This window comes from Buceros rhinoceros, unplaced genomic scaffold (genome assembly GCF_000710305.1).
Source record: "Buceros rhinoceros silvestris isolate BGI_N320 unplaced genomic scaffold, ASM71030v1 scaffold17199, whole genome shotgun sequence".
Classification (NCBI taxonomy): Eukaryota; Metazoa; Chordata; class Aves; order Bucerotiformes; family Bucerotidae; genus Buceros; species Buceros rhinoceros.
Genome location: NW_010433453.1, coordinates 1 through 12,360, shown reverse-complemented (window position 1 = coordinate 12,360; position 12,360 = coordinate 1). Strand labels below are relative to the sequence as shown.

The following is a 12,360-nucleotide window of genomic DNA, read 5'->3' as shown; positions in this document are numbered from 1 at the left end:
TAAACTAATACTGAATCCTCTATTTTTACTACTGAACAGAATTCTTTTTTTTTTTTTTGCAAAACCTCACAGATTTATTACACAAGTTAAAAAACTTAATAGATGTAAAACATTTCTGTTCCGTCTCCTTACAGTGCAGACCAGTCTTCAGACAGCCATGGAGAAGTTGGGGTTTTTTTTAACTAAACAGAAGATTTGGGAGTCCAACTAAGCAAACAAATAGTGTACGTTCAGACCACTTGTGTGGTCTGAATACGCAGCTTTGTGCAAATATGTGTATCCTTGAAAAACATGTATAATTATATTCCTGTTTACAAAATCAGTCTGTAGTTACCATATATCCTGGGAGGTCTACAAGTAAGACAATTAAAGAAAAAGTTTGATTTTTTAAAAAAATGCATAATTTACTTTAAAACATGACAAAACCCACACCATCCCCCCCAAGAACACAGTTTGAAAAGAATACAGAACACCATCATCGAGCAACTACTGATATATGTTAGTGCTTGTACACTCATAAAATTGCAAAACCATGTTCCAGCTCTGAAGTGAAACATAATTGTCTAGACGTACCATGCTTCTCTGAGGGGAGGGGGGGAACCTCTTAAGAAATCCCATGTCTAACTGCTATTTATGCAATGAAATTACACAGTATGTATAACTATGGATTAATATATTCCAGTGTTTCGGTGTTATGTCAATTTGGTGTTACCTCAAGAGGGCTGCAAAAACCAAAATCAAATGTGCAAGCATTATAGTTTCTGCAGTCCAGGCTTAACCAGAGTGAAATTTTGGAAAAAAAGTTTTGATCCATAATCAAGAAGGGACATGTGTAACCAAGTGTCTTAACCTATCTGCACATTTAATTAAAGTGCAAATTATTTCTTCCTACATATACTTCTCAGAAGCCCATCAACTCCAGTGCCTTAAGCTCAACCACACTGAGTTAAAATACTGAAACAACATTTAGCAAATTAAATAATTCACACTTCACAGCACTAAAGAATGGTACCTTTCTGGAAAAAAAATTAAGTGATACAAATCTAAAGAAAGTAACAGCAATTTATGCTATGACATAAGTCATTTGCATAAAACTTGTATTTTTTTCACTTTCATACAAGAATAAATTTTAAAATTCAAAAGTAGAAAAAAATAGCAAACTCTGTAAACCTTTGCATCTTCTTTATGCAAACCATTGTTGTGTGTTGAGCCCATGTTAGTATAGCAAAATTAGTTAAGCAAGAGGTTTGACTGAAAGGGCATTTCAACGACTACATTAACTTAGAAGCAATATAGGATCTTCTAGCTCATAGAAAGGAATTGAACTAGACTGGCTTTCTCCAGAGTCTGAGTCGTAAGGAGCATCAGGTAGCTCCATAAAACCGTAGGCTAGCTGTTCATCTTCTGTATCTGATCGCACATAGCAGGAAGTGTTGGAATACTCCTCATCCTCTATACTGTTGAAATCCTGTGGGATATACAACATTCCTGGATAGTTCCTGCTAACCAAGTCACTTGTTGTTTGCAGGGAAGTTTTCCTAAACGCCATCAGGTGCATGTGAGAAAACTTGGAATACTTGAAGCGTTTAAAACCCAAGGATTCTATGGCAATTTTCCAGCTTTTCATCATCATAGCCCGGCGATTCTGATGAGATGAATCAGGAGTTATTACAAGCAATAAGCCATTTAATACGAGGAGTTCATGTGCCTTCTTGCAGCATATCCATCGCTGATAGGGTGATGGAAAGTAAGAAAGGAGGAGTGAGAAAACAACAACATGGAACAGTTCTCCAGGTAGAGAATCAATGGGATTTTTCAGTTGCTTAAGAAAGGCATCTATAGCATCTTGTGCCAGTTGGAGAGGTTGCTGAATTTGAAGATTTAAGAAGTCACATTTGTATACGCTCTGGTGGAATAAAAAAAACAGAAAACCAAAGATCAAGGTTAATTTAAAGAACCAATACAATCCAAAACCTTAGAAAAATCAATTATAACCTTTTCATTCCCTTGAGGAAATGTCAGGCCTTCTGAACATTCCTCTTACTAATTAAATCAATCTATAATAAAATTATAACACAAATTGCTAGCTGTCACAATTGCAAAACAAACTTTTAGATACGCAGTAATTTACTAGAGATTTGATAGCTGAGAACTGTTAAAAAAAAATAGAAATTTAGCCCAAATAGAACAAAGTATCATACCAACTATCTCAACAAACGATTTAAGACAAACTCAGATAAGCCTACATTGCTTCTGTTTCACCAGATGATAGAAGCCTTTTATAGGTTTTTCCACCAGTTCTTTGAAAAGAATCCAAGAATTTTAGTAGTCTGGTCTTTTTGGAAGAAAAAGAAGAGTGTCGTTCCTTACTGGAACAGAAATGAAGAAGCTCAGCAAGGCAGCGTATGTTAGAAAGTTACAGTCCACTAACTGCTTTGCAGCAGTGATGCAGGTCCATGTTTTAACCCTGTTGTAAATGCAGAGCACAGGGGTACATGTTCGGGCAATTACGAAAGGAAGGTAAAGGCTATAAATTCATCAGATGATCATTCCTGTGCTCAGGCTCTCAAAGGCAGGAAATGACACCACAATACAACACACAGAAGACTAAGTTCTTAACCTTAATCACAAAGCATTCAAAAAAATAAGAACAATAAATGCAGTGAATAGCATACTAAGTTTTGACACTTTGTAGTCATCAAAACCTGGGACTGAGTCTTTCATAAAGAGGTATTAAGATACAAGGTTTTGAAACAATATCAGCAAAAATTGTTATTAATGCCTAGAGAACATGCAGTGAATGACAGACACTCTAAACAGGTTAAGCAAACATGAAAGCAAACACGAAACATTCTGTGGAGCACATCTGAAAGGTGGAGTTAGATCTGCTGCATTTTCATACTGCAAAAATACTTGTGGCATTTTTTAGGAAACAATATTCAAAACCCATCACTAGAACACTATCGTAAAGGTCTTCATTAAGCAATTGATATGCACAATTGTTTCCAAGTAGAAGAGAATGTTATTTCTGTTTATATAAAATCACATCATCTTCAGAGAGTATGCAGTGAATTTGAAAAAAGAGGTAGTCAATGTTAAAAAAAAAAATCTGTGATTTATTTTTCAGCAGCTTTATTCTTGGCCTCCAATATGCAAAAATCAAGGCAGAGACTTGCATTATGTGGCTGTAATAAAGAAATTTTAATTGCGACCATTATACCTGCAGGGCTATATTCTGCTTCCTTGTAATACTTAGAACAGGAAGTGAACAGTAGTAATTTCATTATATCCTCTAGTAAGTTTTAAAATAAAGAAGTGCTTTGAAGAATAATCGTTCAGAGTCACATGTTAACTTAGAAACAAGACTTAAAAAGGTAGAGGTTATACATATACAGTTGAAAAAACAATTTAGACTGCAAGTATTTCTGAACAGTGGAAAAACAGTCATAAAACAGTTATGCAGAAATAACATTAAAGACTATTTCAGGACTAAAGTATGTTTTGACTGGAATCTGAACTCTACAGGCAGTTTTAGGACAAAAGTACAATTAAACTGGAGATTGCTGTTACACTGTAGGTCCTGACTGAACTGATGTTAAGATCTCCTAGACACTGAAACTGCAGTCGTATTTCAATGTATCCACTGACATTTAAGAACAAAATCCTTCTTGTGTATTCTAATTTTTAATTCCAGTACTCTTCCAGCCTCATTTTTTTGTCTCAGACTATATTTACTCCAGTACAACATCTGCTGCATAATCAGCATGTTTCACAGCAGTATGGAATTGTATTTGGATTTTCCCCAAAGTGGAGATTCTCCATTCCTATTTTGCTGTCTTTTTTTCTTTATGTAGACAAATTAACCTCCTCTAAGAAAATAATCACTGCAAATTGTACTTGGGAAAATCTGTGTTATAACTAGAATGTTTGAAGGAACAGCCAACAAAAACACTGAGTCAAGAAAAAAACCTCCTGTGCTTACCCCAGTCTCGGTTTCCTGCCTCCTAGTTTCCAATACTGCATATTTCCCTCAGGGTACCTTACACCAAGGAACACTTAAAGCGAGTGAAAAATGTATAGCTAAAGAGAATACTAGTATTTTCTTGGTGCAGTTCTCCCCCTCAAAACACAAAACGTTATAATGGAAATATATTTCCATATTCCTGTCTCTGAAGTTTACCTTCTCTATATATGAAACAGATTCTAAACATTTTGGAGACATTAATTCTTTTATGATATAACTAACGTTTCAGTTCCTCTCCTCTTTTTTCCCCCACAATTACATCCTCCTTACTCCCTAAATTGGCAAATTACTCAACTACTTAGTATATATCCAAAGTATTCCTACATGCAGGACATGGATTAACCTATTTTTATTAAAGAAGGAATTATTTAACCCTCCATTCAACAGTATTCAAGACACTGACTTCCTAAGAAGCCTCTGTACTTCAATGTTTCAAAAAGTATTTTGGTATCTTACCTAAAAGAGCTGCTAAATCAGAAGATTTTACAGTTGTTCTATTTTAGGCTTCTACCACTAAGTTAACAAATCAATTTTTCAGGTCAGAAGATGACATTAACTACCACGAGATCCCTCTGGCTGATATTCTGCAATCTTTAGGCCAGCAGTTACCTGGGCTGATTCAAGATAAATTTATTCAGAAGGTTACGGTGCTGAGTCACCTCAAAGTAAAGGCATCATGGCTTATTAATTCTGTTTTGGAGGTAGGCCTAAGATTATTCTAGCAGATGCATCCGAGTGCACAAACTGTACTCCATGTCACTCTAAGAATGCTTGCTAGCTGCGTTTCAAGGGGCCCTGAATGCAAGTATCCAAGAGAATGAAGAAAGAGAAGCTGGTAAGCCTGAGACAGGCCTCACAGAAACTACGGTGGTCTGTACAGTGACATGCTGGGGAGTTCCAATTATCAAGCTATCGTACTAACTGTGAGATGACAAGAAATCCATCATCTTATCATTCCCTTGTACTGGGAGAGAGCCTGAAGAACTGGTTAGTACACAGAAACTGCAGCTACCCAACTACTCACTCTCCTGTTGCATGGCCTGGATTACTCACGTTCCTCCATTACATCCACAGAAGTAACCTTTCTGGGACTCTTCCAATAATGGTTTGGGTCACTGTTTATTTAAATTGATTTTCATGAGAAAAATAGTAATTTTCTTATGAAAACAGCATAATAGACATGCCAGCAAAACATTAACTATACCCCAACCCCAAAATTAATGGTTAGGTTCAGCTCATGTTAACTTAAGGTGCTTAGCTCCCATTACAGTCACTGGAGAGCTAGCCAATACAGCCCGTGAGGTCAGAGCACAATTCACCTCACCGTGAAACAGCTGAAGTTCAGCTTCCACTGACTATTTTCAATTGATCTCCACTGACTGTAACTGTAACTTAAAACCCCAGATGTAGGCACCCATGATCTGTCTATCTTAGCTAAGAAATTTACTTGGCACATATTACCATTTTAGATGCCAGAGGCTGCCACTTCAATGGCACATGTCTCCTTCACATGCTGTGACATGCCCAATAGCCCTGTGCAGATGGCCTATAGCCTATTAAGTGGTGGAAGGCAATCATGTCTGGGCAACTGATGCCTATACATCAAATTAGGCAAGACAGAGTCCACGCAAAGTTTCTTTCTGTTTTAGATGAAACGTTGAATTGCTTTAGAAAGCAATTTATGAGGCTCAGATTTTTTTTTTTCAAGAATATCTTTCATTATCTCTAAGCATATAAGCAAGAATACAAATTAAGTGTTAGTGGACTAAACCTGGTAACCACAACAAAATACCATGCATTTATCATGTGAATCACACTGCAGCAAACAAGAGAACATTATTTTCAAGTTAACTGTATTATTGTACTCGTGCACTTCTCACCTCTCCAATTCTAAAGAGGGTTACCTTTGTCCACTGATTATAACAGACCCTGATTTTAAACTGTAAGTGGTCAAGATGTGTACAGTCAAAGGCTTTTTTGTTTCCTGTCGAAAGTGTATTCCTTTCTGTATCTTTTAATTTTCATTCCACTCTGTCATTTTGCTCGGTTGATAAATGCTATTAGGACTAACAAAAGTTGGGGCCAGAGCAAAAGACAGAAAGAACAAAATTACAGCAGAATTAATGTATTTGAGAACCCTACTACCTAGGGAAAAAGAAGCAATCTACCCCAAAAGTGTTGATAAATTTGTCTTCAGGACTGTAGAAGTGCAATAATATTTCTAGCAACAAAGAGAGATGCCCCCTTCTGGTGCACTTCTGGTTACTAAAATTCCAAATACAGTCAGTGATTATTTCCTTCTGTCAGTGACTCTCAGCTTCTGAGAGGTTCATGCCTAAGCCTACTCAATTTTTTTTAGTTGCACCTTTTAAGATGCAAGGACTCATCAAAAATGCATTAAAAGATAGCTACTAAAATTTTCAAATTTTAAGATCAACAACTGCATTATAAAGGCATAACTCTTGAAAAAAAACAATAGATTTTTAAAACAAAACACAACTACAGTTTAGAACCTGCTCATAGAAAAAGAAACAGTAAGAGGGCCACAGTTTAGGATACATACTTAAGTACTAAACGTATTTTACTGTGATTTTGAAGCATTCTAAAGTATCTGAGAATCAAATTTATATTAAATGAAGCAAACTTCACATACCTCAACAGCTGGAACAATATCTATGCCAACTGTCAGAAATTCTTCAAACTTCAGAAATGGATTAAAGCAGCTACCAACGTCAAGTAATCTGATCTTCCCCAACGAGTGGAGCAATCTAAGAGGCAACGAGAATTCACTTTAATCAAACTTTAAGCTGTATTCCAAATTATAATTTCAGGTAACTCATGCAAAAAAATTCTAATAGAACACCACAGCAGTGAATGCTTTACTTGAACTGCTAAGATATCTAAAGAACAAAGCTCCATCAGTAAAGCAGATGGTCCTCAAGTGGAAGAGTTATGTTCAGAGCAGCTGTAATACTACTAACTTACGTACTTGTGGTAAGAAACCAAAATGACAACTTGTGTGTCCACTAGTCAGGTTTCCTCTGTTACTTAGTGTTTCCCACTTACCTTTCTGTGGTGTTTATTGGTGTGGAAATCACACAAGTCACCAGAGTTAAAACTTCAGGAGTTTAAAAGAGAAACCGGCAACACTCTGACCTACTTGTCAGTCCCATTTAAAAGGACATCTGAAAAAAAAGTGCCGTAACTGGTTTAGTAAAGATAAGAGAACACATAATGCTATTCCAACGTAAACAAAAAAATTTCTAAAAATGAAAGCATTCAGTTATTCCCTACAAAATTTTAAAAATATTTTATTTGCTTTATGTTAGCTAATATGTTTTCTTAAACAGATGACTGCTGGAGGTTCTCTCCAATTCTATTTTCAATGGATGCCGTGAAAGAGCTAGATCAGTCTATGCAGAGGCTCAAACTTAAAAATAGGCTGCTCAAATTATAGGGCAGTTTTTCTAAACATCTAAGTGAGCTGAAGTATTCCCTCAAAAACTATCTGAGGGAAAAAAAAGTCTATTCCATTGCATAATGCTATTCAATCAATTTTTTGAGTATCCAAAAGCTTTTTAATGAGAAAACAATAGTCATCTTCATTAGGAAAGAGAGTCCTAATCAGAGTACTTCTGAAGTAGGAAAAATGAAGATTTAGCCCATAAAAATTCTAGGGAACATTTTTATAAGGCAAAAATCTATGTCCTTGCCACTGGGTAATGATCCTACTATTCAAGGTTAAATTATAGATAAGGCCAATGGCTGTATTGCTAAGTACTTGACTATGCTACCAAACAACAAAAGGTGACTGATTTAAAAAGAAAAAAACCAAAGGGTGAGGGATACAAGCTTGAGAAATCATGATGTACTGCTTGGACTGATACTAAGAGGTTGATGGACTGCTGAGGACACTAATTCTTTAATTCCAGAACGTCATGGAAAATGAACTACCATCACCCCCAAAAAAAACCACACCCAACCCACACTGAATAACTGGCTCATCATCTTCTCAAATGCATTCCAAAACTTCCTGGGGTAATAAACAATACACTGGAAAAGTGGGAGATCAGAAAGAAAATAGCAGACTGAAGAAAAGAAGACATTCTTGTACCATCTGGTGGAAGCACAGCAAGATATGCTAGAGGCTGGCAGATGAGATTTGCCTTTTCTCAGAAAGCTCTGACATCATCTGTGACCAACTGCAAAACCAATCTGAAATGCCTTTATGAAGATAAAGTCATCATTGCTCTTTTAAGTAAAATATATAGTTTAAAAAAGAAAAGAAAAAAAGATGCCTGGCAACTTTTGAGGCTAGTGACTGCTGCCTTGCCTCTAAGAGTGTTCTGACCTTCCAAAGGATAGTCTCCTTAACCAAAAGCCTAGGAGACTATTTCTGGTCTTCAAGTTTGCAACCATAGGCATGTTCTTCATGATTAAGGCAGTTACCAGTAAATATAAAGTAGCATCATATAACATCCATACACCTAATAGCTGACTGCCAGCACTTCTGTTATCTCATCATCATTTAAAGGTTTTGCCTCATCCTGGCACTTAAGTTTGTCTAACCTGATACGCTGACCCCTTTAGCGAATTAGAATATGAATGCTGCACTCAGTTACCACTAATATCAAGGACTCAGTTGTTGAATACATCCTACATTAAAAGACACTGTTATTTATTTTTCTTGCATTCTGAATTTGGAGGCCCCTGCTGTTTATTGTCTCTTTGCAATTGCAATGAACCAGTAAATGCTGGAGTTAAACAATTCTCCTAAGTTCACTAGCATAGACTTTACATCTGCCTGTTCTTTAAAACACAACTTGAGTGCATCTATGAATCAAAGAAAGGAAAATACACAGCACTACTAGCACCCCACAGTCTGAGCTCTATTGCATCATTTACAGGGCTGCATCTAAAAATTTCCATCATGACTTGTAATATCTTGAAATACCCAAAATCCATTGACGGAACAAACAAACATGAACTCACAGCTTTCACAGGGAATTCAGAGGGAGGAGAAGGATAACTTTCCAGCAAGCAAATGTTGTTTTTCTCTCAAGTTTCTGTAGTCAAATCCAACTAGCATCTTCAAAAATACCATTTGTCATCTTTCTGGGAAAGATTCTGCCCTAGAGAGACAGATTACTGCAAAGACTCAGAAACAGACCTGCAGGGCCAATGGAGCCCAACAAAACCATGGTCGTACTCATAGCAACAACAAAGCAGTATAGAATACTGCAGAAAAAAATGTCTCTAAGCAGCAATAAAGAGATCTGGGCTCTCCATGCTTCTCCTGAACTACCAGTGATCTACCACAGAGAGGATGCTGGAGAAGCAAGAGAAGATTCCTTGTTGCATTCAGCAGAATAACGATGCCAAGTTTAAGGATTTTGCTTCTCATGGAATAGAAAAAATATCCAGGGGGTGCTTCTGTCAAAATACCAGCGTAACCAAGACAAGTAGTGCAACAACTATCTTTAAGCTAAAACCACACATATTACCAGGCTATCCTGTAAGTCAGCCAGTACTGAGTGAGGTTTCCAAACGAAGGTGATAGCAACAATTTTTTCCCAGCCTAGTTGCCAGTCACAATATAATCTGTACAACAGGAATTTCAGTACTTTAGAAGGACCATTCAGATCCTACTGGCCATAAATCATGAACATAGGCTTAAGTCAAGCAGCATCTTTTTCCATGTAAGGCTAGTATGAGGTTTCTCAGACCAGCACATCTCCTTGTCTAGCAAATGGAGATGCTGATGACAGATTCTTTCTCATTCAAATACAAAATCATAGATCTGTAGGTATAAAGTTTGAGTCAGATTCTTCATTGATAAGGTGATGATCACTGATCCAGTGAGCCAAAGACTTTGTTAGAAACGCAGTCTTATTGAATTCATTGAAAACCACCCTTTAACCCCCTGTTCCCTAATTATTTTCAGTCAAGGCAACATTAAAAACAAGGGAAATACTTTGTCACAATAGGTAATCTCTAAGCTCACCTTGAATCCACAGTTCTCCAACACATTAGTATACCGGCAGAAAACCAAAATGTGAATAGTTACAGGTGCATTTTAAATATACCCCACACTTGTTTATTTGAAGAACTTTATTAAATGGACTGCAGCTCTTGGTTATTAGCCCCCTTAAAAATGCACCTATTATTCAGCAAGGTACTGTACAAAAAGTGATATTTTCTCTTGGAAGTACAGAAATAGAGCAGTTACGTGATCATAAAGAAAGTCACTTTATCTCTGAAATTAATCACTTCAACTGCTGATCTCCTAGTTTACAGTTTTAAATTACTCTATTATTTATCAAGGATGGGAGGGAAAAAATTCAGAAGTCTTATGCTGCTGTCAGAAGAGCAGAGCAAAGCTATACATCTGCTTGAGTGCCTTATATCTTTCATACCATCCATGCATAAAGATACTGAATGGGAAGGTCTAGCTTGCTGGGATACATATGAAAGATGGAATGATAGGTTGTACCTTAAGAGACAGTCAAACCAGCACCTGAGAAGAATCCATACCAAAAAGGTTGTGATTTTACTAACCCGCATAAAAAGTAAGACTACTTAATTTGATAGAAAAGAAGAGAAACAATAGTCAAAAAGCAAAGAAAGAGGGGACTGGTTTAGTGAAGGACTTTGCTGTTAAACAGCAGATAACAGCCACCTTTATCTTGCAAGACTGAGCCACAGCTTCACAACAGCTGCAGTTCTAATGTTATGGATATTCAAGATCTCATTCTGGGATGGAAGGAAGTACATTACTCTTCATATAGGTGACAGAAAAAAGGAGTATTCACATCAGTTATTGTGAGACTCACCAATTTTAATCTGACAAAGAGGAAATGGGTTCAAAGTAGCTGAGGAACTTTGAGTTGCAGTAAACTTTGCACTCCTAGTTCCCATGATGTTTCCTACCCCCATCTTTAAGAGCTGACGGTTTCCTGCTTCTCTCCATGTCTTTTTTACTGTCTGTGCAGCTTTTTATTTCTGAGCTAGCTTTGCTCTTTACCAGGCAAAGTACAGTCTCCCTCTAGAATGGCTTGCCAGTAAAAGTAAACTCAGAAAGAGCTCCCAGATAAGCAACCTGTTTTTAATACTATTTGAGAAAGGATTATATAAAGGAAGACAAAGTTATTGCCTTTACATTTACCAGAGTAAAATAAAAAGTGACACAACTACAGACAACCCCACATTTCTTATTTGTAGCATTACATGACCAGAATGGAGTGACAGTATTTGAACAAGTGTGTGTATGTGTAAGTTCTCACACACCCCTTGAAGTACCAAGGCCTCACCAAGATTCAGACTTAACTAATTGATCAGTGTAGACATGATAGAAATGCAGTTTAGGACAAAAGTATGCTTTGTGCAATACATAACCCATTTTCATTCTGATAAACTCTAATTTCTTCTATAAAGGCACAGAGGAAGAAATTTAATTTTGATTTCTCTGGACTGTAACTTAGCACAGCTACGCTTTAAGGTCCATACAGCTAGTAAAAACCTTGCTATCATTTGTTGCTTACTCAGGTAAAATTTATGAATATTGCCTTTGCCAAGACTGTCTTTTCGGTATTTTTAAAGTTTTGAGAATGGAGATCAAAAAAGTCATCATCATTCACGATATTAATACTTTAAAAATTATTTAATAAAAACTTCCCTATTAATTACTTGCCATTCACACGAGTCTGAACAAAAGGTAACACCTACAGACTAAGAATAACATGAAGAATCTCGTGTGATGTTTGCCCAGTTTCTAATAGCTATTAGAGAGCTAAGTACACAGAGCACATGCAAAGAGAGAGCCAGTGCTTTACCACAAAATTTCCCACTTGTCATCGGTTTGGCCGAGGTGAGCCAAGGTCCGGTAACGATAATACCTTCCCCTATTCCAGCAGAAATAGGGGAAGGGAGAAAAGAATTCGTGAGACCTCTAAAATGCTTTTTGGAAAAACTGAAACAAACTTTAATAACACTACAAACAGAAAAATATCAAATACAAAGGTAAAACAGTGAGATATTGAGGGTTTTCGGAAGGCGAGGGTTAAACCGAAAGCAAACACGGACCGCGGCAGCGATCCGAGATGGCGGCGGCCACGTGGTTCTGCCGCGTGAGCCGCACACAGAGACCCGCACAGTTATGAATTACCCGGCAGCGCGAGATAGAGTGGAATTGGCACAGTCCTACCAGTCTCTGTCGTGGAATGGAGCAAAGCAAAAGCAAACAGCTCTCCGGCATGCGGGCAGTCCGGACCTGGTTCGGCGGGGCTCCGACGTGGGGCTCCGAGGCGGCGTGCCGAGGCGGCACGGTGGCTTTTCCA

At 37.3% G+C, this 12,360-nt stretch overlaps 1 protein-coding gene across 1 annotated transcript; it reads right to left on the bottom strand.

Annotated features, from left to right (window-relative positions):
• Positions 1–448: 448 nt before the first annotated feature.
• LOC104488754 (chromosome unknown open reading frame, human C7orf60) lies at positions 449–9,225 on the bottom strand. Its single transcript, XM_010144113.1, has 4 exons — positions 9,195–9,225; positions 7,091–7,142; positions 6,678–6,813; positions 449–1,906 (listed from the first exon to the last, which is right to left on the bottom strand). Exons 1-4 carry the CDS (start codon positions 9,223–9,225, stop codon positions 1,277–1,279), a joined length of 849 nt encoding a protein of 282 aa, XP_010142415.1. The 3' UTR covers positions 449–1,276.
• Between the last annotated feature and the right edge of the window lie 3,135 nt (positions 9,226–12,360).

Coding starts and splice junctions, on each gene's coding strand:
- LOC104488754 (XM_010144113.1), bottom strand. CDS start 9,225: ATGGTTTTGTTGGGCTCCATTGGCCCTGCAG. Junction 6,814..7,090: donor CCAATAAACACCACAGAAAG/GTAAGTGGGAAA, acceptor GTTTGATTAAAG/TGAATTCTCGTTGCCTCTTA. Junction 1,907..6,677: donor ATATTGTTCCAGCTGTTGAG/GTATGTGAAGTT, acceptor TTATTCCACCAG/AGCGTATACAAATGTGACTT.